Source organism: Neolamprologus brichardi, chromosome 15 (assembly GCF_056152115.1).
Source record: "Neolamprologus brichardi isolate AB-2024 chromosome 15, ASM5615211v1, whole genome shotgun sequence".
Taxonomy (NCBI): domain Eukaryota; kingdom Metazoa; phylum Chordata; class Actinopteri; order Cichliformes; family Cichlidae; genus Neolamprologus; species Neolamprologus brichardi.
The window spans coordinates 8,794,051-8,821,980 of NC_142118.1; the positions used below are offsets into that span (position 1 = coordinate 8,794,051).

At 39.3% G+C, this 27,930-nt stretch overlaps 1 protein-coding gene across 1 annotated transcript; it reads left to right on the forward strand.

Annotated features, from left to right (window-relative positions):
* The first annotated feature begins 4,196 nt into the window (after window positions 1-4,196).
* Window positions 4,197-26,906, forward strand: fndc4a (fibronectin type III domain containing 4a). The gene is made up of 6 exons (XM_006797160.2): window positions 4,197-4,982; window positions 11,884-11,999; window positions 14,139-14,343; window positions 21,095-21,184; window positions 23,636-23,769; window positions 25,891-26,906. The coding sequence occupies exons 1-6, from the start codon at window positions 4,907-4,909 to the stop codon at window positions 25,930-25,932; spliced, it is 663 nt and encodes a 220-aa protein (XP_006797223.1). The 5' UTR covers window positions 4,197-4,906; the 3' UTR covers window positions 25,933-26,906.
* The last annotated feature ends 1,024 nt before the right edge of the window (window positions 26,907-27,930 follow it).

The window sequence follows — 27,930 nt, forward strand, 5'->3', positions numbered from 1 at the left end:
TTGCACAAAAAAGCAGGTACCAGTCCTCTTGATTGGTTAAGGACCTTCCACTGTCCCATGCAGCTTTCCTACAGAAACTGATGTGCCATCCTGGAGGACTTGAACTACCTGTGCAACCTCTGTAGGGTTCAGGTATCGGCTCATGCTACCACTAGGCACACTGACACTAGCCAAACGCAAAACTAATGACAAAACAGAAAAGATGCAGAGGGAAAAAATGTCAGCAGCCTCCACCTGTAAAACCATTCGTGTTTTGGAGGTTGTCTCATTGTTGCCACTCTAGTCCTTGTGTTCATTTCATAAACACTAAAACAGCTGAAACTGATCAACCCATAAGTTTAACAGACTTCATGCTATACTCTGATTATAGTGTTCCTTTATTTTATTTTATTTTATTTTATTTTATTTTAGCAGTGTAATTGGTTTTGACTGGCGTCCCAAAGAACATACTATAATAATGTGAAGAAAAAAAACAACAAGAAGGAAATTGCATGCAATATTTATGGGTTGTGTTACTATTAAGTATTATTAATAGCATTCAGCAATTTACTAACACAGCTACATAGAGTGTTTTATAATGTCCTTTTACTAAATAACCATTAACTTTAGAACTGCTTCATACCCAAGCCAAAAAACTTTTAATGCATAGCAATATTTCTAATATTACACTTCAAGTATCTAAAAATAACCTGGCGGAGCAATAAAGAGTCTATGTCTGCTGCCATTTGTTAAGTCCCTGACATCTCATTACTCATAAAGTCTTTTTACTGGCCACTGAACACCAAGCAATTAACACTTTAAGTCTTCCTCGTGTCAAGTGATGCATTCCTTTAGGGACTTTAAACCCCAGGATGCTAAAGAGATGCTGCCTGAAAGTTTTATTCAACTAAATGTAGACCTAGTAGCACAGAGAAGAATTCAAAGTAAAGAGGAGGAAAGAGAGATAAATAGGTTTCAAAAGGGAGCCAAGTTGTGAAGTGACCTTCTACCTTTAAAAGGTTCTCTGCCTTTCATGCATATATTAAAATGAGCCTTTTAAGACACCACCTGCATAAAAAGATGTTTTGGTTACGTGAAGGTACAAAAATACTGCCAGAGGTTTGTAAAAGCCATTTTTTTCTTTCTTCAGAGTATAAGGAATGACTCTCAGTGAGTTTACCACAAGTTCGGAGAGTAGACAGAAAACAGTCAACAGTTTATAATGAGTTTGAAAATATACACTAAGAAGCAGTCAGTGTGAATGATGATCAACAAGACAAATGAACTGTGAAGTTAGTTATTAAAGAAGGTTATTAGAGCACTTAATATATATCAAGTCCAATATTAGTGAAGTCTAGTCAGAATTGCAATTTTAAACAACTAATTTGAAAGTAATTTTTAAAAAATATAAAAATATTTTGTGGTTGTATTTACTTAACAAGAGTCTCATTTACTTGTTAAACCATGACGACTGACTGCCTGGAAAATGGCAAGTCAAACTCGTACTTGCGCATTTCAGAAATCCACAAAGATTAATGAAAATACAGTTTCATTTTCACCTTTCTGACTGACGCTGCTCATCTGAAAAATGAATTTACACCAGTGGAGGTATCAGTGGAAGGACAGTATGACAGTGAAGTGTGAACATTTTTGGTGGCATAATTTGTAGATGGGGCCCAAGTCACAGAAAAACAGGCTTAGTTTGGCACTGGTTACATAAAACAAGTCACAAAGCATGATTTCATTTCACCAGTGATGGGTTAAAGTCACTACAGGAGACAGTAACATTTTTTAAAGGCAGGCAGCTACTGCCATAGATTAAATAAAATCCAAATCACCAAGTATTAAACATTCAACTGTTTGGGATCTAATTCATTTTATTCATTGTCTCCTATTTTCAGATGGGTTTTTTGGTTTTGTTTTGTTTTTTGCCTGTCCCATTTGGATCTTTAGCCATCAGAATTGTTGTCTGAAGGCCAAGAAAGATGCCAAGCGGCTATTTTTAGATGTTTAAAAGTGAATCTAAGTGAAGCTTGTGCTGGAATGTCACTCTGGATTTTATAATTTTATTTGAGATCCATTTTAGTGGACTCGAGCAGTGGCTCGAGATTGATCTTGGGATAATCTTTGATCAATCTCTGTCTTTTGACTCTCATATTAAATCTGTGACCCGCTCCTGCTTCTTTTATTTAAGAAATATTGCCAAATTTAGGACTATTGTCTCCAAAACTGAACTGGAGATATTTGTCCACGCCTTCATCTCCCCCCGGTTAGACTATTGTAACACACTCTTTTCCTGTCTGTCTAAGGCTTCCTTAAATCACCTCCAAGCGGTCCAAAATGCTGCAGCAAGGCTTTTAACCCACATTAATAAATTCTCCCATATCACTCCCATGTTAAAATCCTTACTTATATCTGTACCTTGGGTAGAGATATAAGTTTAAAATCCTCACTTTTGGATTTATGTCTTTACGAGGTGAGACCCCCACCTATATCACTGAGCTTCTCCAACACTAGTCTCCAAAGTGGATTCTTTGATCCACTAATAGTGGTCTTCTATCTTTTCCACGGACCCGTTTGAAAACAAAGGGGGATCACGCTTTTCAAACCCTAGCTCCAATACTGTGGAACAGTTTACCTCCCCCGCTATGCACCATCAACTCTGTGGCTTCTTTTTAAAAAAAATCTTAAAACACATCTGATTAGACAGGCATTTGGATAATGTTCGTGTGTAATATGTAGTTTTATTTGATATGCTTTTATACTTCCTTTATATTGTTATATTGTTTGTTTGATATGATTTTACATTCTCATGTGAAGCACTTTGTAATAGCTTCTTGTCTTAAAAGGGGCTATATAAATAAATTTTACCTCCTTACTTACTAAATAAAGGCTGCAGGGGGGATTTTGGGGGGTAAAGAATAGAAATTCCCAGCACAGCACTGGGAAGACACAGCTTGGTGTGAGGCAGCATCTCTGTCTTCTCTAAAAATTATTTCAATGTAAAAGACTCTAAAGGAGGTTTAGTACATTGTTTACAAATCACTGCAAAACTATCCTGACTTCCAGTCTTACACTGAAGCTGTAACATGGATAGAACTGGTCTGAATAAACTAATCTTTACATCTATAAAAAAAATTTTTTTATTACACTATAGAGAAAGGAAGTTAAGCTTGATGCAGAAGCTGAAAAATAAAAACAACAGCACACGTCTGCCTCATCACAGAGTCCTCAATTTTACCATCAAACATCTGTATTTATATTGACTTCCATGCTGAGGGAACATTCACAAAAGAATGCAGTCAATACAGTGAGTGCTAACCACAATAGACCCACTTTTCTGAGCTCTCATGAAGATAAATGCCATAGAAATGTCGGCCACAAATAGACAGCTGTCATGGCAACTCCAATATCTAATATCTAAAACGTCGCATCCGTCTGCTCAGACTCACAGAAAACGGGACACTAAAAGGTTAGGAGTGCTAATTTAGTTGGCAGAGTTATGAAAAAAAATGAATTAAACGCACGATTAAGTTTTGAGAGGGTACGTGAGTAAGTGTTATTTTACTTCTTTATCCCTAGTAATTGAAAGATTTGCCACCCGTCTCCTGCTTTACAGTAACAAGAACCCAAATATTTGATGACTTCTTTCCTCTTGTCTGAATAAAGACCGCAGTAGCCCTGCGTGCGGCTGGCAGATTCCCCGTAGATAAGCAATCTGGCTTGAAACGCTCGTCCCATGAGGCAATGCACTCAGCTTATCAACGTGATTCATCTTCCTGATTGTTTGGCGTGTCTTAGGGCGCTGTGCAGTGTGCGGTGGGTGAGAGGCACATCGACCTGCTGCAGCTGGATGAAATGCTAATCATCCGGTATTTATGATCAGCGGTTTAGTGCACGTGAAAGAACGGGAGGACAGGCTGTCTGTCCCATTGTACTGCCATTCACTCACTCCCCTGTTGCTTCCCTCACAGCGCAGGCCAGCCTATTGCGGTAAACATTATCCCCTGGCACTGCTGCTGAAATATTAAAGCATCTGGAGGAGGGTGTGCGCGCACAGGTAGGCGTGCAGCTGCCGCTCTCCTCTGATGACACGTGGAGGATTAATCAGAGCAATGCGCGCGCTTCGGCAGAAGAGCTAAGTGTTAGGAACATCGCTGGTCTCATTGGCTACTTGGAGAGAGCGAGAGGTGGGGGGGAGGACTATTTAAAAAAAAAAAAAAAAAAAAAAAAAGGTCCGCAGGATGACCAGCCCCGCGTGCCGTGCGTGAATAAACACATACAGGTCCGAAGCTGTAAACAGTTAAACAAAAAAAAAGAAGAAGAAGAAAGAAAAGAAAGGAAAACAGAAAAAGAAGAAAAGGGTAAAAAAAAAACCTTAGAGCGTGAGGGCTCGGCGGAAACTGGAAAACTTAGGCGCTGTCCATGGTGCTGAATTTGAATAGCCCCTCGCCGTCCCCTTGGGCCGTGGGGGGACCGGCGACCCCGCTGTGAAGCATCACATTGTTCGGCGACCTGCTCGTACCTGAGCTCACCGGATGATCGATGATCCGGAGGTCGGTGGTGATGGTGTACGATTTCAACCGGCAGCTTTAGAAGGATAGCAGACTCGGTCTCGGTTTGCACGGGAGCATGGATGAAGGACTTGTGGGATTAAAAGCCCGAATGAAGACAACATGTCTCTGAGGAGGCGGCTCGCTACGTACTTTCACAGGTTATCTGTTTACTGACCAGATCGAGCCCGATTCAGCCAGAAGCAGCAGGAGGAGCAGGAGTCTCATTCACTCATCCCTCCATTCATGAGAGGAATTTCAACACGTTGCAAAAAAGATGAACTGCTGTAATTTAGTAACCCTTCAATAATAGGAGATTTGCATTAAAAAAATATTAACATTAATCTAAGAAGAGCAAATACATCCACCAAGGCATGGCTCGTCTTCTTGTTTTTGTCAACTCCGTGGTCCTGTTGCTTTTTGGCAGCGATGTGTTCTTGGTGGGAGCAAGTAAGTATGAGCCTCTCAAGCAGACTCAAATTAATTATTGTGCCTTTTTGTAGTCTTGTAAAATGCGCCATTACTCAAACTATTACAGCCCTTTGGAAGGGTTTACGCACCTCAATCCCACAACTCATTCATATACATCAAATACGTGCCAAAATACGATTATGCCGTTGCATCCAGCTTATAACACCTGTTTAACCTGCTGTATGATCTGGGCCTTACATTATCACTATTCTTATCTTATTTACTATCTCTAAATCACAAATAAAACCAGATGTAGTGTTTTCAGTGTTTTAAATATACCTTTTGGTGTTTTGAATAGCCTGATTACAGATAAACAAAAATCAAACCAAAAACTATTTTAACAAGTCTATCAAAAGAGCACATTCTTGTTTCCCCTCTACTCAATTTAAAGGTAATATTATGTGCAATTCTACTAAAGACAATTCAGTTTAAGCCCGTTTTAGTTAGACATCCAAATCCATACATTTAATTTCACTACAACAACACTAGTTGCAGAGCCAATGGCGCCTTAAGTTCAATGCAGCAAAGAGACAGATCACCAGTGCATAAACTGTGGTTTATTTGCATTCTTTCCATTGCGAGGTCCGCTTCAGGCTTAAAATGTGTGAATCCTTGCTATTTCTGCCACAGAAGTCTCCTGAGCCTCTGCGCGCATGCATCTACAGTATCTCTGTCTCTTTATCTGTCTACCTCTATCACTTTCCCCCTCGCCTCTCAAGGGAACTGAGTCCTACATGTGATAGCGCCTTGAGAGAATCAGATTGGCACTTCACGGTTTCTGTGGGTGGGTGTGCTCTGTCTGCCTCAGACACCTATTCAGAGCTTCTTTTTTTTTTCTCGAATGTTTTGTGGCTGACATGTGACGCAAAAAGGCATCTCTGATCTCTGTGGAGTTTGCCCAGAGCTGAAGCTTGTCACTGCTGAACACATAAATGTTACACTCACAGATACAAATGTGGCGGCTGCTCTGAGGTTTAAAGTAAATTGAAATAAATGTTGGATTCATTGCCGCCAGTCCAGACTAAGCTAGGAGAGTGCTGGATTCAAAGTCATTTAGAAGAAGGTGTGACTTAATTTTATGATAATTCGGTGCATGGTGAGGGTATGGAAAAGGATCATTTTAAGTCACTTGGAAGTGCAAATGAAAATGTGTATTTATGGCAAATGTTAGTGTAATACAAAGGTTCTGAAATGAATTTTTCCTTCATTTTCATGTCGTATTTCATCTGGGCCAACAGCTTTTTCTGCAGCTTGTTAAAAACCGGTCTTGAAAGTAACGCATTAAACTCATCACTGCTCTTCCAATTTTTGAGAAAATTCCAGCACTTTCCAGACAAAACCAAAAGTGAGATGCAGTTCTTCCTTAAATCAATCAGTACAAGCATCCACACTCAATTTCTGTCATTCTAGGTGATATAAAAGACTTGAATACTAGTACCTACGTTAACATTCACACACAAGCTAAAAGCAAGCACATTAGGAAATAGATCCCACGTGAGGCCGGAGCGTCAGACACTAAACAAATGTAAATGAAAACTTATTGGATTTACTGGCTTGCCGGGCTCATATCATCCTTCAAATTGGCAATATGCTGTTCATAAACCTGGTGACATATTCATGACAAATAGATGTTCTCAGTTACAGATGAATTCATTAGAATGAAAGCCAATATTTGCCCATCTTGGCATAATTATCTGCCGTGAAACGGTATATATTTTAAACAGACACACACACATAACGGGGGGGAAACGCAAGGTAGATTTTCAACGGGTTTTTGTGTGTCACTCTTGTCTTGTTCAGATGTCTGCAAAAACCAGTAAACACCCACTGTTGGTGCACATTACACTTTGAGGTGGATAAAGTGATGTCAGCTTGAAACTGAAAAGGCTCAAGGTTGGGCCAGTGATTATATTAACCTTAGAGCGGTGCCGTGTCCCATCTGGTCTCACTGCCATCTCACAGCCTCTGGATCTGCGAGTAATAACACAGAGGGTACCTACAGTAAGGAAAGGGGCGCTAAGTGGTACTACAGTCAAGGGGATCTGAATTGAGGAGGAAAAGACGCAGGAGCTAGCCAGGCCCGTTTACACACATAACCACTTCACACTGCTGTTGCAAAACTAGATGGAGAAGTGGATTGAAGTGAGAGACTTAAAATCACATCAAATCACTGCTCCTGCATGACATCATGTATGAAAGAAGAGAGTCTCAGAAAGGAGAGGACTGAGAGTGAAACAAGGGGGGAAAAGGCATTCGCAGGTAATATAGGGATGCAATAAAAGCAGCACAGCACTGCTTAAAAGCTCGATAGCAGGCAATTTACAAGCAGATGTGTGACAACCTCCTGTTGTGCAGAGGAGAACATTTAGACTTCCCATGACTGACTCTGAAATATGTCCTGATGAAGCCATTTGAAGATTGACTGGGCAACACGTCAAAATCTGAGGCTCAGTTCTTCCCTTTATTTATGTCAGCGAGAGTTTAATTTTACGAGGGAGGTTGACATTATAAGTATTAGATAAGGATTAAACTATAAGTAGTCCTTCAAACTGTCACTGTCTTAGAGGTAATTGAAATCTGACTAATAATAAAGGAACATTTAAAAAAAAGCCATTGTTCTGCCTTTAAATGTATTTTTACCAGTAAACACATCAGTCCCCCTGGACCGTTTATGCCCTCTTAACTAAACACAAATTCATGTTAGGCAGCTTTTAAAGTAGCAGCAGCATCAGTGTAGACGTTTACATAGAAAGACTGCAGAAAACAACAATTCAGTTCAATTGAATTCATTAAAAAAAATGTGGGAAGAATGGAAAGCCACCATAAAATAGGTCAGATATTGTGATATCCAGCTGTAGCAGATTTTTTTTATATATGGTCATTTCATGAACCTTTTACAAAATAACATTAATAGATTTAGAAAATCTCTACACATGGGGAACAAAGCTGAATATCTGCAATGAGCGGCAGTGATCTTCAGGCACTCAGACAGTCTGTTGAAAGCAGTTATAACTCTGTAGTGGACATCACTGCATGGGCACAGAAACACTTCCAAAAACACACGCGATCACTACCCAATTCATCTATTCATCAAAAAATGGAAGTTAAAACTCTTGTGTGTGAAGAAAATCAGATATAAAAAAAGATCAGAAAAACGGTCCAGTGTAGGAGCTCATTTAAATTTAGGTGAAATTAGGTTTGAATTTGTTTACATTCTTTTTCGAGCTAAAGCGGAGAGAGCATCAGTCTTATCAGAACACTTGGAGGACCACGCCTTCAAACACGGCCCCTCTGGGTCTTTTCTTTTATATATGACCCCCCCAAGCTGTTTGTTCTCATTTTTGTGCCCCACCCTTCTCATTAGTACATGGGGATCTGCCAGGCCCAGGAGCCGCCTCCAGTCCCCATCGAGGTCTTCCCCGAACGGCAGCTCAATTCTTGATTAAGCCATTCACCTTTATCTACTAAAAAATGCTGCCCAACCTAAAATAAGGCCCAGCTAGTGAAAGAATGTAAGATAGCATCCATGACTGTGTTGATGCCATAGATAACTTAACTGACGCTCAAGTTATCAATGAAGGAACCATTAATGTTGACTGGCACAAAAAGATTTTGAAGCAACACAACACAAAGCAACACAACCAGACAACTCTTTTTTTCCCCAGGGAAAGCGTTGCTTATTTCAGCAAAACAACAACAAATCTCATTTTGCACACATTCAATCACAGCGCTGTGATAAGACAGTCTGGGGTCTGACCGGGGACAGACCTACAAAATGCTGTTGAGGAGATGAAATCCCTTTTCAACGCATAATAGGATAATGTCTTATTCCCAGCCTTAAAAATTCCCATATTCCAAATATTGTTTTGTGTTGACAGACTCAAATCTTAAGATTTGAACTATAAAATGTTTTAATTTCAACATTTAATATTTTGTCTTTGTACTAATTTCACATAAAGATGCAGTTTAAAATACTTCCAAATCACTGAATTTTGTTTTTATTTTCATTTTTCAAGTAAAAGCATAATCTCTCATTTTCCACTTCCAAATTCCTGTTTAACCATCGTGTCATGCTAATGCATTGCTGGGATAAAAAGCATCATAAGGTGTCTTCTTACAGTAAATCTGAACTTTTATTTTCTGACCATAAAACATCTCCAATCAGTCTTATGGTGTAAAGCATGAGCAGCCAATAAGAAAACAGGCAGTTCTGCTTCGCAAGCAAACATAGAGGTCAAAATAAGAGATGCCGCCCCTTTATCTGGCTCCGATAAACTCAACCTGGGCTCATTTCCACACGGCTCATCAGCCATTCAAAGATCCACCAGCCTTTTCTCCATGTCTGTGTGTGCACTCTGGTTAGATGGGGCACTAGCTAATGTGCTCTGCTTTGGCTATAAGCTATGATTCATCCTGGCAGTGCTCCCACATCCCGAGAGGGATGTACCTATTGCCTTTTTATTTCAGATCTTACATAATGCATTCCGTTGAGTGGGGCTTACCCCAGCCACATGGCAGATAACAAGTACTGAAGTCTCTGCCATGACAATCATTACTGCAGTGGAGAACATCAAAGAAGCTAGAGGGGATCATTTGAACTTCTGGGCAGCACATTAAACACAATGCTGTCTAATAAGCCAGCTGTGATTCAGTTTTATAAATGTAAGCGCCTTTTGTTTATTTAGTCCTTCATATGATTGAATAGCAGTTTTCAGCAAATCCTTCATTTATAATGCCTCATGCTTCAGATTTAAATATGCGCGTCCCAGTCAAATTTGCAAGTAATGGATACGGCACCTTATAGGAAGCGGGCTTTCAGGTAGTGCATTACATTAGCAATGATTCAAAGCCTGATTGCCCTTTACTGTCGCGTGCTCCATCATCACCAAATGATCTGCAGATAGAGCATCATGGATACGAGCTGTTTCTTTACCCATGCGTGACTTCGTGTGACCCTCGTTACCTAAAGGACAATGAGCTAGAGAGAAATGAACACGTCCCATCTGGGATGAATGCTGCCCCCTGCTTCTGGAGAAGGCTCACTTTAGGGCACATGCTGATGGCAATCAAGCCTTAATGGTCTGTCGCTCTGTTAACAGCAGAGTGAAGTGTGACCTCGCTAAACAACGAGCACGGGTAACTCTGCCGCAACAACAACTGAAGCTTCTGTGGAGCTTTTTTAAAAAGGCGCCATTACTGCCAGTCAGTCCCAGGATGTTGGGATTTAATTTGAGTGATGAAAGATTTGAGCATAAACATGACATATTCGCAGTCAGAAGACAATTAAACACTGTCACAACAGAAGGTCGTGTGACCCATGATTGTACATATATATATCTACAACGTCCTAAAAGATTTCCAAAGTTCAAAGAAAATCAAAAACTATACAAGACTTTCTGTCAGTCTTAACACTGCATAGCGCCTTCTTACATAAAGTTGTTCTCATTACATGGACAAAATGAGGCAGATATAACCTCCAAACCTCTTAATGCCTGTGTAAACCCCCCCCCCCCCCCCTCCTCCCACCTCCCCCGTCCTCCCCCCCGACTATCTCCACGGAACATTAATTTCCTCTCGCGCTTTCCATCACAGGGTAAGAATTAGCCCGGTCCCTTGTTCAGCTCATTCACTCCCTTCCACAAACCAATCCGAGCGTGTCATGAGCCAGAGGAACCGAGCATCATGCTCGTGATTGACCCTGACCCCCATGTGCCACGTAGTGCCATGGGAGCTAGGGCAGGGAGACTGATAACCTTGTCTGACCCGGGCTCCATGGATCCACCTCAGTGTCACCTTTTGCACAGAACAGAGCGGCTGTTGCTGATTCTCTCAAAGATAAAATAGCAGGCAGGAGTACCAGAGATAAAAAAAAAAAAAGAAGAAGAAGAAGAAGAAGAGAGACAGACGTGTGTAGATAAGCGCGACTGAGCCAGGAAACCGCACATCATCTGAAAAACCTCTCAATTTCATCATTTCGGCTTCCATCTTTCTTTTTCAAGCAATATCTTTTATGGTCCATGCACAGCACATGCTGTGATCTCAAGACAGCTGTGTTATGTATTATTAAATCCATGCTGCATGACTTTACAAAAGTGACTGAAATACAAATTTACTTCATAGCTGTCAATTAATGCTCACTTTGAGGTGAATCGTTAGAGCGAGCTTTACTTAAAGGGGCCAGTTGTATATGTTTTACAAGGTCTTCTTTGATGCTATCCAGTATTTTGTCTTTTGTCATGTCATTGCAGAAAATTTCCACTCATGTGACATTTTCCACATATCACCAGCGACCAAGAGGCCATTAGAAATAATGGAAGCAACAAAAGCCTCACAGATAGTGTCCAGGTCCCAAACTGTCGAGCCTGTTCCATCTTACCTATTCATCTGACCTGAGTGATTGCTTATCGCTGTTCAGGCCTCCCCCCCGTCACTCTGTGATTCTCCTGCTCTTCGCTTGCCCCCGCTTTTGTTTCCACTTTGCAATCAGCATGTGTACTGGCAACCAAATCATGATAGATGGCTGCAAAGTGACAGGCTGAAGAATTATAACCCTGTCTAGAGAGGTGAACATGATATAGACCACTATAAGGCTAGTCAGTCAGGCTGACCCAGAAGCTTGTCAGGACTACTGCAAATATATTTGTACTAACGGTTTGTGGATGCCTGTAGAAATAGATCTATTCCTGACCTGAGTACAATACATTACATTTTACGAGTAAGACTGAAAGAAGTGAGTATGTGGGTTCTCTGAATCTTAGACTTCAGAGTACCAGCACGATTTTAGAGACCCTTCATGAACACAGATGGCGTGGGTCTATTCAAATATCTGGAAAAGCTGCTGGATTAACAGATCTCTCTCTTGCTGTTTACTCTCCTCCAGACCGGCCACCAGCTCCTGTCAATGTGTCTGTCATGCACCTGCGAGCCGACTCGGCAACTATATCATGGGAAGTTCCAGAGGGGGACATAATAATTGGTTTCTCCATCTCACAGCAGGTAATTCTTAAAACTTCAAATGCAAAAAAAGGAAAGAAAATTAAATTCAAAGTCTCCTTCTTTCTTTCTTTTTTTGTTGTTTTAACCCTTTTGATTTGTAAATAAGATTTCATCATTTCCTGTTTTTTGGTGCCAACATGCCAGCAGGTAGACTGGTGAAGTGGTGCATCATAATAATTACCTGCATAAAATTGGTACTGGCTGAATGGAGCATGGCTCTTAGCGTGAAGCTAGAATAAAACCTGGTATGCTCAATTTGCAGAGAGAAAACACGAATGCACAGAAGTATGTGACGCTGCCAAAAGTGCATTTTTTTTTTTTTCATAATGAAAAAATTTCAGGCTTAAAATAGGAAAGCCAGTAAATGCTAACAACGAATGACAGAATGCAATATGCTGCTGTAATCATGTTTACGCTTTACGCAGCTGAAAACATTATGCACCCATTTACTTTGTTTTTCATTCAGTGTGACTGATGGGCTGAACACGACACCCACTCTCCTTCTTCCTCCCGTATAGCAGCTGCATTTGAACACCATCAGCATTCGCCTTCAGTGTCTATGGCAGTTTAATCACAAGATTATTCATTGTTTACAGACAGCTACATGACTTTTTTTTCTCCCCCCAACAATAAAATCTCTCTGTCAAGCGCGGCCATAGAAATAAATAAGAAGACATTTGGCCTGACGTCACTCTAAGTGCAGATTGTTTGTGAGCGCTGAGAACCCTGCATGTTACTGGAGGAGTAATTCTTTTTTGCTTTAGGTCCTGATTGCTCCAATAGCGTTGGGAGAAGTCAAAGATAAAGTTTGAGATTGTGAAAACTTATCTCCTGGCACTTGTGATCTAACTTAATCGGACATCAATTCCTAGTCGAGACCCCATATGGTGAAAATAAAGTGCCAACTGCTAATATAATAAAATACTCAGCATGACTTTCACCAGAACCTGGAATACTTTCTGGTTGGTCACCTCTACCTCACATTGGCCTCCCTGATTGTTTTTTAATGACACTGGAGAGAAATACATTGTTGACTATAGCACTAGAGAGAAAAAACCTCATGAGGTGAAACAAAGACTGTCTTACCTTTAGAGCCATTTTGAGGTTGTATTTATGCTTTGTCCCTTTGATAACAATATCGCTCAAACTAGTAATCACTGAATCTACTCTGCTCTTTGCTTTCTGTTTAACCCTGCAATTTCACGAATTAACAATATTGCTAAATATCCAAATCATTTTTAAATGTTTCTGTGATGGTTATTCTACCAGTATGTGCAAGATCCTTAATCCAAATTCTATTTTTAACGCTTTAATATGATTATTGTGTTTATCCATGAATTTTTTATTTTTTGTTTTACCAAAAAAGCTGAAAAAATAGTAAAGCGCATTAGTATTCATTATGTGTTGATTAAGATGCTAATTACATTTATATACCTGCAATCCTGAACAGAAAAATGAGTTTTAGTGGTTAAATGTTAAACTTGATTAATTTCTAACTTGTCGGAGAAGTCACATTTGGTTATGTGATTAGTAAATAAAAGATTTTTAGTTTTTGGCAGATTTCTAAAACATTTGTGGTATCTTATTTTTATGACTGGTGATCCAATACATTTGTTAAACTGTGAATATTTTTAAAAAGATTTTACTTTTTTTTTGGTCCAAATCTCGAGGTCTTGTTCAAAGAGAATTATCGTGTTTCGCTCTAGAATATATGTATGGTGGGTCTTTACCACAGAGTGTATATTAAGGAGTGACATAGTCTGTCAGTGCAAAACGACCTAAAATCTGCATTCTTTCTAACCATCAGCAAATGGGTTGCTGGTCTTATTTTGCACAACATGATGTTTGGTTTGTAAGTGATAGTGCAAGGAAAACAGATCATAGAGCAGGTTATGCTTTAGGGTGGACCTAACTTTTGATAAATTGTTAAAGTGTGAGTGGGCAGCAGAGACACCCCTCATTTGTAATGTCTGGTTTAAAAGAACCAAGAAGGTGCCAGCCTAAATGCTTAGCTCAAGACTTCATTCTGTAGCGTTTGCGTTACAGTACAAACACTATGCAAACATTTGTTGTGAATTCATGCCAAATAACTGGATTCAGTTCACTATCGTTTTGTTTTTCTTCTATTCAAATATTCAGAGGCAGGATGGACACATGCAGCGATTCATCCGGGAGGTCAACACAACCAGCCGTTCTTGCGTTCTTTGGGACCTGGAGGAGGATACAAACTATATCATTCAGGTCCAGTCTATTGGCCTCTATGGCGAGAGTCAAGCCAGCAAGAAGGTCCATTTTCATACCCTTAAGAAGTCAGACCGCTTCCCTTCCAACAGCTCCAACCAAGGTATGGCACTCTGAGACCTTGAGCAAAATTCCTCTAAAAAAAAAAAGGGGGGGGGGGGGGGGGGGGGAGAGAGAGTCTCACAACATGCTATGAGTACTGGATGTGGATTTGTCATTGAAGCTGTAGACAGACATGATCAAGATTACTGCCACGCTTACAAATCATTGAGACCTGCATGCCTTCGACATGCTGTGGGAAGAAAAACAAAATGTGGCAAGAGCAGAATTCTTGCCAGTTCTGCAAAGAGAATAAAATGATTCTCAAAATGAGATAAATATGTGGATTGCTATTGTGTTTCAAACTGAATACGCTCTTCATTTAGTGTCCGAGGAGCCTTCAATCTTATAATCAGTCATTAAAGTAATTAAACAGAGAAGTACGCGGCTAGGTGTTTGGTATTATTGTGTGCTCCACACAGAACAGTGAAAAGGAAAAACAAAAGCAGCAAGTTGTCTGAGGAGATAAGAAAGAAAGGATTCCAAGGCATGATGAAGGTGAAGACTACAATACATCTCCAAGCAGCTTGAATCCTGTAACCAGAGATGAAATCTAATTAATAAGTTTGAGGGCCACAGGACTGCAGCCAACCTATCTGGAGATGGATGCAGAGAAAAACTGACACAAGACTGAATAGAAGTTTAGAATGTGTAGAAGGGAAGACAACCAAACTTTGAAACAGTACAATAAGTCCTTTGGAGATTACAAAATCTGTCAAAAACTTGTTTAAAGCTAAAAATTATATTTCTCATTTATTAGGAAAATAACAAACTGATGTTTTCATCTCATGTTTTTACACCCAAATGTGAGGCGGCACACTCAACCGGACTCTGAGAAGTCGCAACTTAATCAACATTCAACATTCACTAAAACTCATTTTACTGTTCAGAAATTCAAGTGAATAACTGTAATTTAGCATCTTAATTTAAAAAATAATATATATATTTTAAATGTTTTCTTGCATTTTTTTTTTTGTAAAAATGAAAAATTGAACGTTTACAGATGAGAAACAATAATTATTTTTTGGCATTAAAAACATAATTCAGATTAAAGACGCCATACATACTGCTGGATTAACCATTCCTAAACATAAAATATGATTTTTTTAATTACCAAAATTTTGGGGTAGCTATGGCATAAACCTTACACTGGGTGATTGTGTCAGAATTATCGATGCAACACCTACTGTGCATTATCATTTTTTAATCTATTTATTGATTTATTTATGGGGGTTTTTTGCAATTGGTGACACATGGTGGCATAAATGTGCACAGAATACAATAAAACAAAAAAAAATCATCAGAGTGTCAGAGAGATCTGCTGTGTCACAGCTGCTCTAACAGACCTCTAACATCTTAAAACACCCATATTGACACGATTCAGAAGTGAGCTCTGAGTCCCAATCTTAACTCAGCCATAAGAAATCACATGTTCAACCTGACAAAATACATTCAGGACGAGTGAACAATCTACCAGATAAGACATGTGGAAGTCTAATTAAGTGCCAGATTCCTGCGATTGGCTTAAACAATCGTTATAAACGATTGGGTTAGGGTGGCCAAGATGCTGTCAAATTTGTCTAAGTGCAGTAGAATTGATAAGTTCACAAGAAGCCACAGCACCAGTTTTGTGCATTATGTAACACATTTGCTTTTAATTTTACACGGTCTGCCACGGGCCTTTTTCCCGAGGCACAGGCAGAAGCAACCCATTACAGGCACTCTTCCCGCTGTTGCGCTAAAGCCGACTCCTGAATGCTTTTAAGCACCCTAACACTGAGAATGAGATGCAGTAAAGGTTAGACAAGAGCAAGTAACCAGAAGCTTCCTCTCAGAGCAGCTCTCTTGTGGGTGTGGGGGAGGGGGGGTAGTGGGTTTCAAGGTGAGGGGTTTTATTTCTCATAGAAACCAACACACTATTGACAGAAGCTTCAAGTAGGTCTGCAGCCAAACTGCTCTGAATTTATGCAGCTCTATATCGCTCTGGGTGTTCCTTCATATTCCATGTGTCGGATCAGCACGCGGGCAGGAGAAAAAATGAAGACCGTGACCTACAGAGAATAAGTTTAGTCTCTCAATTTCATACAGCTCAGATGTGGAAAAGGCTATTTGCTTGTTATATACTTCAGAGCAAAGTCCTCTGCTAATCTTCTCCGCAGTACTTCAGCCACGATTGTGGGATGAGCCAAATGCATTAACTCATAGAATAACAGCACGGTATTCGACATTGCTCTAGAAACGCACCTGACGCTTCAAAAACTGTTTTGTGATTTTTATAGTCTTGTCAAAGTCGTGAATATACGGAAGCGCTGATGCAAGGGAATCATAAATGTTTCTGTTCGGCTGACTCAGGTTGCGTATCATTAGTTAAGCTGGCAAGCCTGGCCAAAGCAAAGAGAAAGAAACGAATTCCCGCTCAGCACACGAGTCTGCTCTCGTCCAGGAACTGACATTGCATTCCTTTCCTGTTGCTTTACATTAAGTGTCCAGGAAATTATTTTTTTGGCACTTGTGTTTTTAACTTAAGTTTTCTTTAAGGAAAAAAAATTGACCTCGGAAAGCTAAATAACCATCAATATATCTCAATAAATTGCTGAGCAAGAGCAAAGACACGGCCGGTGCAGACGCTTGGAAAAGTTTTATTATGCAACATTAATCAGGATTTGTAGCCTCTCGAGTCATCCAACTGGGTCAGAGAAACAGCCCATTCAGTGATGCTCCTCATTTGTAGGAATTTTTTTTGGTGCGTAAAAGACATCAATGTCAGCTTACCATAAATCTAATGCCGACACTGCTGACTCCTTGAGCCCAAGCTTTAAAGTCCAATCGCATCAAGTTTCTAGGTGCAACTTTTGTGAACCGCATTACTCAACTTCTCTTTTCTTGTTTGACCCTGTATCAGTATTTATGATTTCAATTTTCTTCAGACTGAATTGCATTCACACGTGGTGTGACTCACACAAACCATCATACACCAATTGAGGGTGTAGAGTATTGTGATTCTCCAATCAATGACAGCATCCATTCTTACATTTCACCCATGAAAACCTGTCCTAGCTTAACTCTTATAATAAGATCTGCAGGTTGAGTTACAGGAATCCAATGTGACCCATTTTTCACTAAGCATTCACCCACATGTTAAAAACAGAACTAGGCTGTCTGGTGGTCACAGCCCACAACTGGGTTATAAAAAAAAGTTTTCCACATTCACGAGTGAATGTCTTAATGTTAAAATGCGCATATAAAAATATCTGAACACTACAAGGGATCAGGCAGATGAAAAGACAGCAGACTCAGCTAGCTTATTATTTATCACAATATCAATAACAAAAAAAGGACTCCCCTAAATTTCTGCATATTAACAACAAACAAACAGAAAACGCAGTGTCTGTTATGTTTTTAATTTATAATTTTTTGAAATCTTAATGCGCACTGAGTTCATGTGATATTTTTTGTTGATCTTCCTGCTGACTGTTGTTCCATAAAAGTAATTTTATCCTAGCTGGCTCCAGCACCACAGAGCCATTTCAGAGGTCCTTTGTAACAGCCAAGTGCCTTCTACTGAAACTAAATTGATTTGTGGTATACACCAGACAACCCAGAGTCAGAGCTATGATACATATGAATCAGTAGGAGGGTTTTTTTCTCTCTCTTTTTTGTGAACAAAGCAATTTTATTAATAATGTGATTACATATTGGTGTATATTATTTAACTGGGCTGGGCAGACTCAGCATCCTTCCATTTTCTATGAAGTATTTCCTGGCAAGATTCAATAAATACATTGGAATAGACTGCAGCACTCCTTTTATAGCATCAATATCACTTTCCAAAGTCTATTTCAGCTTCATTAGTTTCACAGAAAACTTTTAATGTGAGTGTATGTTTATGTGTGTCACCTGTCCTTCGAGAGTGAAGTAAGCGGTGCTGTAGTTCTGGCTTTCACTTGATTCCCCTTTCAGTCAAATTTCAACTATACCACACAGTACTATACATGCATATGCAATTGCAAATTTAAAAAAAATTACTTGCACTTGAATGGAATTAATTTTAGTTAGATGAGCTTAGTTTAAATTCCAGTCACATGAATTTGGTTGGCAAAAGATTCAAACTTTCAGACAAAGTTCGGTAAACTAACACGTTTTGATTCAAACACAAAAATCATTCCCCAGCACAGCAACCGTGAAGAAACCGCTGACACCAAGTAACTGCCAATCCACTTCACACGGTGTAAGAAAAAGGAAGAGTATTTTCAAAGGATGAAGACTTTGAGCAGTCTAACCTAACTAGGCAGGTGGTCCCCTTAGACACAATTACTGCATGATGCTTCAAAGCAGAGCGTAGCTGTCTCTACTGAGTCAGAAGCTACACCTATAGGGTCTCCTATTAACAGCAGTAAGACAAAGGCATGCCACACACTGTCTAATAGCCTCATTATGATTCATACTTGGGCTTATCTCTATCTGCATTCAGTGATTTATATAAGGTTAAAGGCTATTACTCTAGAATATTATGCAACCGAAATAGCTGCAAAGAAATACTCTTATTATTATTATTAATACTATGTAAGTATAAGCATTATAAGTATATGCTTATTATGACTTTCATGGGGGCAACATGCATGACAAAAGCTGGGGCACAAGCTTGTTTATCACTGTGTTACATCTGTTCTTGCGAACTGAAGAGGCTGTTTTCTATAGCTCAGCTGCTCAACGGCACGGGGCATCCTTTGTCACATTTGCTATATTTTTGTGTTACAATGTTCATGTCTTTGGGCAACACGTCCAAACTACAAGCGGGACAATTCAACTTTTGAACTTTTTGGGAAACATGGCTGCAACAAAAATTGTATTTGCTTTCATTGTGATAATCAGTTAATAAGTCCGAGTGTGAATCAAACTTTTTCAGTGGAAAAACTTTTAAAGGAGCAATGCAGCCTAAAATAAAATTGCTCATTCTAAAGTAAACATCATGAAAGACTTCAATGATACACCATTGTGGCATCAGCACAGAATCCCTGGTGTGTTGTCGCAGTTCACAGCCACAGCCAACATCTCGGGATTAGGGGGCGAGCAGAAGCAGGGTCGACTAATGATCTCTGCACAAATTATTTGGTGTACAGGAGGCAGCGAAATCTACTCATTCCTCTTTAGCACAAATTCACACAGCATATATGAGTCTGCCACCAACATAAAAAATTTATGAAACAACACATGGAAATGTTATTCAGATCTTAGTGTTATTACAGCATCATGTTTCTGCATATATAAGCCAATGATCCAAAGGGTAATGACCACTCACATCGAACAAATAAACAAGTCTTATTTTACAACACTTAAAAGATCTGGTGCCACTATCTTGGTGTCAGATACATTAGAAACCTGAGTTGTTTTGGTGGCAGAAGAAGGAGACATACAAGGTTATAATGGTTAGGTTTATCAGTGTAGTATATGCACACTATACAGCCTGTACCAGTGTGCTCTTGCAAGTGAAGTTTGATCATTAGATCAACTGAAAAACTTCTAAAAGGAATGAGAAGTTCAGTGGGGAAGTAAGAAGTCTCACAGATTGCATTCATCTCTGAAGCCGGTCTTTGATGTGCCGACATCAACCCAACGCTTCCACCAGAAGTCTCTCTACGCACAGACCCGGCTATGTTTTCAGAAGTATCTTGCAGTGTAGACACCAAGCCTTCCTACATATCAATGTTGAGTCCAAAATAAGGTTCAGAACTTTTTCATCAGATTGGGATATCAGCTGCAACTCCTATCTCTCTCACGTAGCACACAGCAAAAGACCATCACACTCACGAGGTTGCTGCTTGGGTAGTCTTGAGGAGGCGTAACACAGGCCTCAGTACTGGACATACTCTCGATATTTCACTCATACTAAAGTTTGGATAAAGCTGAATGAGTGTTTTTGTTTTTTGTGGCATAGGTTTACAACCACAGCTGGCAGCAATCCTAGGTGCTATGACAGTTTTTCCACCACAACTTAACAAGATATCGGTATCCATGGGAACAAAATGATGGAAGTTGATGCTAAGAATAAAAAAAGAAGAAAAAAAAAGGGAAAAAAGTTAATTTAACATGATTTTTGCTTTAATCCCTTCAAATATCCAGTCATCTGTGATTTTACATGTGGTTCCAAGTCTTTTTGGCAAATTAGCATCCTGCTTTTCTCTTTAATTTGTGGTTGATTTTGACGATGTACTCCTACTCCTGCCCTCTCGCCGCTGACATCCTCACACTATCAAGATGGGGAAAAATGTGACACTCCAATTGACCCAACTATCTGACTGTTTTTCTGTGACGAGAGCTAAGTGTCTGGCATTTGAAGACAGTTTCTTGACAACTTGATTCCATAAAAGAGGCAATTGGGAAGAGTGGGGCTCTGGAAGAGTTCCATCCATGCGAGCTGAGAGGCAGTTTGGAAAGTGGAAAGTTTCTAGTCAATCCACTTAAAGGAGGATTAATGTTACAAGATTGACGTGTGGGAATGCCCACCAAAACTACTGTAGTTCTGTTAAATGGCATAACTGTCATGAAGGGTAGAGAAAGTATAAATTTTTGTCAATCCGTGCAGATGCAAAGTGAGTTTGATTCATATTATAAAGCAGACAGACTCTCTCAGACTGTGCCAGACTGTTATTTCTACTCCATAAAATGTCCCAGTGGATTGTATTTAAATGCGCAGATTAGATTTTATATTTAGTGTTCTGATGTGCTCTGTCTTTACTGTCTGTCCTCTCTCCAAGATGACCCCACTGTGCAGGGACTGGACAAGTCTCGACATCTACAAACTGGAGAGATGATCATAATTGTCGTGGTCTTGGTTATGTGGGCAGGTAAGTTTGTAGATTTCATTCAATTAAAAAAAAAGAAAGAACGAAGAAAAGAAAGGACCAACAAGCAGGAAGAGGGGGGAATTAATATTCAGTGTGAAGCTCACTCAGGATCACTTTAGTCACAATAATAATTCTAATGTGTGCTTTGTACGAAGACAGCAACATCACTCCTCCTTGCACCCACCATACAAAACAGAGCATCAGTAAAAACTGGCGGGACACTGATGAAGTAAGAAAAAAACAAAACAAAGAATCCTCAATCAGATTCAGGATCAGCTGATTTAGTATGAGACTACTTCTTATATTCAGGTATCATTAGTCTGACAGGAGATTGAGTACTGTCTAAAATGCAAATGTCACAGCAGTTGTTTTAAGTTAAATGAAAGCTCTGCAAAAAAAAAAAATCAGAACTATAATGGGACAGTTTTTTCGCAGCAGCACAGCAATCAAGTTTAAGCTAAAGTACAAAAAAAATGCGAGTGGGTCTGTCTGTAAACTAAATCTGACGACTGTGCAGCAGTGTCAAACCAACATCACACTTTTCTGAGCATTCTCGTCTTCTGGGGTTCTCCTTTGAAGTAGTGCACTGATTAATGAAGTGTTGAGGCACAATGAGAAGTGGCATATCTGTCAGGCAGCTAGGAGCAGGGCTTCCCACCCACGAGGACCGGAGTGAGATGTTAAATAATACTAATGAGAGAAACCAAGGTAACGCGGAAGCTGTGAAGAGTGGGAGTGAAAGACAAGAAGCAACCCGTGTGGCATATTCATAATGGACTGCACATTTGTTATCAGTCAAGCTTAATGTCGGATTTACCTGATCCTCTTTGAATTTATTCATTTAGAGTTAAAACTTAACCCACTGCTCAAAGAAATCAAATCAAATAATAGGGAACAATTGATTCTGTCAGTGTAACACAAAGTCAGTTACACTTTAGGAATATCAATCAGTGCAGTTTGGAGCGTGAACCATCGAGAATCCAACCTAACCGAAGAAGCTTCTCGGATGAGAGCTGAAACGCCTTCAAGCAACTTAAAGAAGTCCAGACGCTTTTCTTTCTAAGCTCCTTAGACTACGACAACCTGGATGACTGAGAACCTTCACAGATATATAACCTGACCAATCTTTCTCTAGCTTTGCTTTTTGCTTTGGAGTGAGTTGGGTTCTAGTGGCAGTTATGCCAGTTGAGCTGGATGGTGCTGGTCGGTGAGCACAGGTCACTAAAGGACACTGGGCCCTTTAGTGGGAGTCTATTCATGACAGTTTGGTCAAATTTCTGCACATGAGATCATTTTGAAGCGCTCTAGCAGTGCTCCTCCAGCTCCTCCTTGCACAGCTGTAACTGTAGAAGGGCATCAATCTTTATGTAACTACCCATGTTTTGATAACTCATTCACACACTTTTGAGACTGCTGGGAGGCACAGCAAAGCTTCTTGTGACAGCATGTGTAGATGCGTGATCCTAGAGATTCTGGACTACCTGTGCAACCCTGAATGGGCTTCTGGGATTGTCTCATGCTATCAGAAGTGACAAGCACACTAACAAAAAGAAAAATCAGTCAAGAAGGAGAAGGAGAAAGCAATGGTCTGTGACCACCACCTGCAAAACCTTTTTAGGGGCTGTCTTGCGGTTTCCTCTCCAGTGCACCTGTTGTCACTTTCATTTGCACCGAAGCAGCTGAGATGGATTCATAACAGTTTAAACTTACTAACGAGAAATTAATGTTCTAACATTTAACTGTCTGTCTTATATTGTGATGATCAAGTGCTTCTTTAATTTTTGGAGCAGTGTGGTATAACTAAGTGATTTTTAATATAGTGCTAATCTTTTCTGCTATTCTGTTTAAGATTTCAATACTAACTTAGTCCTGACTAAACCATGCTTTGCGGATACTCTCATTCTCCACTTTCACAAATGCCTTTGTAATTCTACAACAAAACAATGAGGGTAGATGCAGAAGTACCCACTCGTACCTTTCTGCTGCAGAGGGAATGACGTGGCTGCAATGCAGGAGACGACTCACATGATGCATGAATAATAATTTAACAAATGCGTCTCGGAACAGCTCTGCAACTCTCATTATCAGAACTGGATATCACTTTCTGAATATTTAATAAAAGCGCCCCCATAAAAATTCATGACCTCAGTGAAGCAAGGAAGATAATTGAGAATATACAGTACTTATCCAAATTGGGGGCAAATCTGCATCTGGCAGATTTAGCAGTGAAAGAAAGCAAAGAGTATAGTGAATGAGTCTCCTCCAAGCTTTGAGATAAAGGCGCAGCCGTCACCCTCCCGTGGGAACAAAATTCCATTATCCACATGGCATTTCAGCATGTGCTGTTAGAGGAATTGGTGACATGACAGTGATTGACAGCTGCCTCACAACTGAATTCCTATCCTCTTTTGTGTTTTGTTGCAAATGTGCCCCTGTCTCACCTCCTGGCAGCTGTTATTGCCCTATTCTGCCGGCAGTATGACATCATTAAGGACAACGACTCCAGCAACAATAAGGAGAAGGCCAAGCCGTCGTCAGAAAGAAGCACGCCAGAGCACCACAGTGGAGGACTGCTAAGGAGCAAGGTGAAGTCTCAGAGGCCACACAGAGACGGAAATATTTGAATTCGGTTCTTGTTAAGCTTCACACCAGCCTCAAACAGCTGTATATATACTTCAAAGTAAAGTATCTCTATACGCACCATATGTATTGCTATTTCATATTCCACTGCTATGACAAAAGTTTATTTTCTCTCACTCTCTTGACATACTAGTTGTACACTTTGCAGTGTTGAGCTGAAACTTTCCCCGAGTTGATGTCTGAAGTAATACACTGTACGCTATCACAAATCTGATCTGAGTCACACCAATCTAATAAATTGGTGGAGGAACAAAATCATCCATTTCTCAGTAGGCAACTGTCCAATATTTACACATATAAAAATGTACAAACCTGAGACTATGCTGGTCATTAAAAGTGCAGATTAAGTCCCTTGTCTTGAACAATGCGTACATAAAGCACCGCCAGAGCCTTAAAGAAGCATCAGACTGGAGTGGATAGATTAATGCAGAGCCCACAACCACTCAATTATCAAGGTCACTTACACTGAGAATTTTGACCTCAAGCAAAAATGTCACGGCGGGGTGCGCCGATAAGTTTAGTTTACAGGACCCAGAAGCAGACACTGAAAGGCGGAGTTGCTGGCTGAACAGAAGACGATCCTTTATTTGGATGTTGGCACATGAAAAAGCATGAAGCTATGAAAACTAAAGGACTAAGAAAGTGAAAATACTATGACAAACTATGAACACTAAGTAAACTATGACAAAACACTATGGAGCTGCAAACAGACGACCTGACAATGAAACATAGAAAACAGAGGACTTAAATACATACATGAGGTGATCAGGGGAAGTCGAGACACATGAGGAAACAGCTGACAAGGATGAACATAACGATGCACAGGAAATGTAAACTCAAACACAATGACATGAAAACTGGACTTTCAAAATAAACAGAAAAACATGACAAGACAGGCATGACAGCATCAACCAGAAACATGACACAATAAACAACAATGGGAACATTAACACATGGGAACACCACTGACACACATGAACCTAATAACAAGGCAGGGGAAGGGAACCTAAATACAATGAACAAAGAACATACTGGACTCTTACAACATAACACTGGAAACATGATGAGGCAGACCAAACAACATGGGCTTGACACATGAGACATGAAACACAAATGGCAGGTGAGACCAAAGCCCAGGGAAAAGGGGAAATGCAGGGATCAATAACAAAACTAAGGTCGAACCACTTAGGAGTTTTACAGGAGCTAGATGAGCTTAACCCAAACGATAAATGACAAAAAATGAAGCCTCAAGTTCTAACTAATAATACAAAACAAGAACCTAACATTTCCCCATACTAATAAAAGAAATGCACAATATATCATGACCTCAAAATACTGGGTCACAGACCCAGCCCATGACAAAAAATTGCTAGACACTGAGTTCTCTCATCCTTATTAGGTAGTTGTCAGACACCTTGGATCAGTTTTCTCTTCTCAGATTTGGTGACTAGCACACTTGTTTTACCTTGAACCCAATAAATGTCTTAAATCATTTATTACGGAGACAGTGACAGCATACAGTTTGCTCCTTAAAGACAGAGTGGGTCCACATTTTGTCATTTCTTTGAAAAAGCAGAAAATTAACAATTCATCAACCGATGTAACTTGGAAATACATGTTTAAAGTATTTTACATGCAAAATAAATGTTGACATTTCTTGATATTGATCAATCATTGGAGCTATAACTATATATTATTAAAATTTTAATGCAACTTGAGTAAGCTAGCAGTGGCTTGCAACATATGAGCCAACACTGTCCAAACAAAATACAAAAGTATCAAGTTCAACAAAAGATAGAGCTGAATAAAAAGTTTGTTTAGCCTCATGGCTGCTACTTTATTTCTTAAGGTGTTGCCATAGCTGATGGCAAATGTATTAACCACTACACCTAAAGCACAGTAAGGCTTTCACACTCCTAAGGTAAAGAGACTCCTATCCTATCCTTTTATAGAAGATACAACTGAAAACACACATTTAATACCACGTTTAATGGCGCTGTTAAATTCTGAGATCAAGGCATCCATGTGAGCAGTGACTAATACTTATTTGTATTTTGTTTTTGCAGTTTCACCCTTCTGTGCCATCAATCAACATCATTGAAGTTTGAGAAGAAGAAAGCCAAACTTAAAATCCCATCTCTTCTACCATCAAAGCGTTTCGACCTTTCTCCCTGACGGGGGGGATGAAAGTAGAGAAAAGGAGAGAAATATACGAGGCTTCTGTTGGTCATCAGCAGAGAAAAAAAAGTGTTGACAAAATACCTGCATGCACCCAGTATTTGTAGGAAAATGCAACACAAACCGACAGACACACTCCGAATGCCATCCAGTAATCCTATAGAAATCCACAAATGCCTACACACAGAAACACCACAGAGTAAGTACAACAGAATTCTACTCCTGCTGGTTTATTGTACATAGATTAATGTTAACCCATGGTGCAGTTAACATTGATGTCTTTGCCAGGTGCTTGGTATATTATTGCAATACAATACACACAATACGACGTATAATCTCTGGGAAGCCAGTCTTAGTGACTTTAAATACGCAGTGTATTTTTGATATTGGCATGTGCAATTAGACACCAAGTTCACACGTTATAGACAAGTGCAAATAGTATTAAAAACTGCCTGGTCACTAATGTATATTATTTTCTGAATACAGTCAGTAGACTAATAAGGTGAGAAAGCAAATACATTAATCTAAAATTAATTTGCTACATTTGTTAGTTCTTTTTTTTAACCTAATATTAAAATTGAACTGCCCTGGTCTGGATGTTTTTCTTCATACCTCATGTAAAACAGATATCTCTGTACATACTTCATCCATTTCCTAATAAAGTTGCATGCAAGTTATTTGCGTGTAGAATAGCCTTCAATGTGCATTCTAAGCTAGATGCCCCGAAATAGGGAAATAAACATGATTGCAGTACAATTAAGCTCTTAATGTTTTTATTCTTCTATTTTATCTGCTTTTAGAAAAAGGCAGTTATTTATCATCCAGTGTTTTATTTCACATCTTGTACATCTTCTGCAAATTGTATTTTCTAAAGTGTAAAATAAAGCTTCTTTTGAAACTCCCATTACTAAATTGCAGCTAATGTAATAAACTTTCTCTCACCGAAAGGCATAAATCACTTTAATGTTGCACAAATTGCACTCTGACATATAAAGAGAACGTCAAATGTTACAAAGATGCATGGTGTACATTAAGCGGGAGTGAGACTTACACCAGGAAAATGCATTTCATGCACAAATTGCTTGGCAAGCCCCCTCACAAAAACGTGTTTTAATCCAAGTAATATTCTCCAAGAGCTACAAATTAGCCTGTTAATTATGTGGTGGCCAAAATCTAAACTAGGTTTCCTCACTTCCAGGTAGAAAATGTGAACAACACTTAAAAACTGACAGATTAATGTCCCTCTTGTCACAGCAGTTTTTATGATACATTGTAAAAACTCGATGTGGCCGGTTTCTTACTAAAACGCTACATAAATAAATTTTACTTACTTAATTTTACTTACTAACTTTTGGAATATGCTGGAAAAGTAAAAAATAAAAATAAAAAAAAAATAAAAAATATCAATAAATAAAAATCTCACCAGTAAAAACTTTTTATTTTACAGGTTCTAAACCTTTGCCAAACCTTTGCCACTTAACTTTCTATTTGAGTTTGTGGTTATGTGTTTTGTTTTTTGGGTTTTTTTCCAATAGGTTTAAGGACCAGAGGAAAGATCAGATACAGCTGGGACAGTCATATCATGTACTGTTATGGGTACTCACAGGGACTTGGTGGAGATAAAGTCATGTCTTGTTAAAGCTCTCCAAGTCAGCATGAGAAATGGCTGTGTTTAAGCTCTTCTTTGAAGTAATAAGACAAACACTCTATAAAAATCTCTAGACTAATGTCATACAAACCATGTATTACATTCATATAGCAAACAAAGCATTACCACTCAGGGATGTTTTTATTCACTGATCAAAGTGAAAAAAAAAAAAAAAGCCAACACTGACTGAAAAACTGAAGTTATTTTAATGTCCACTGGAATTTAGCTTCAAAGCAAAAATGTCTGTTACTCAACACATGTAAACATGTTTAAAGGTACA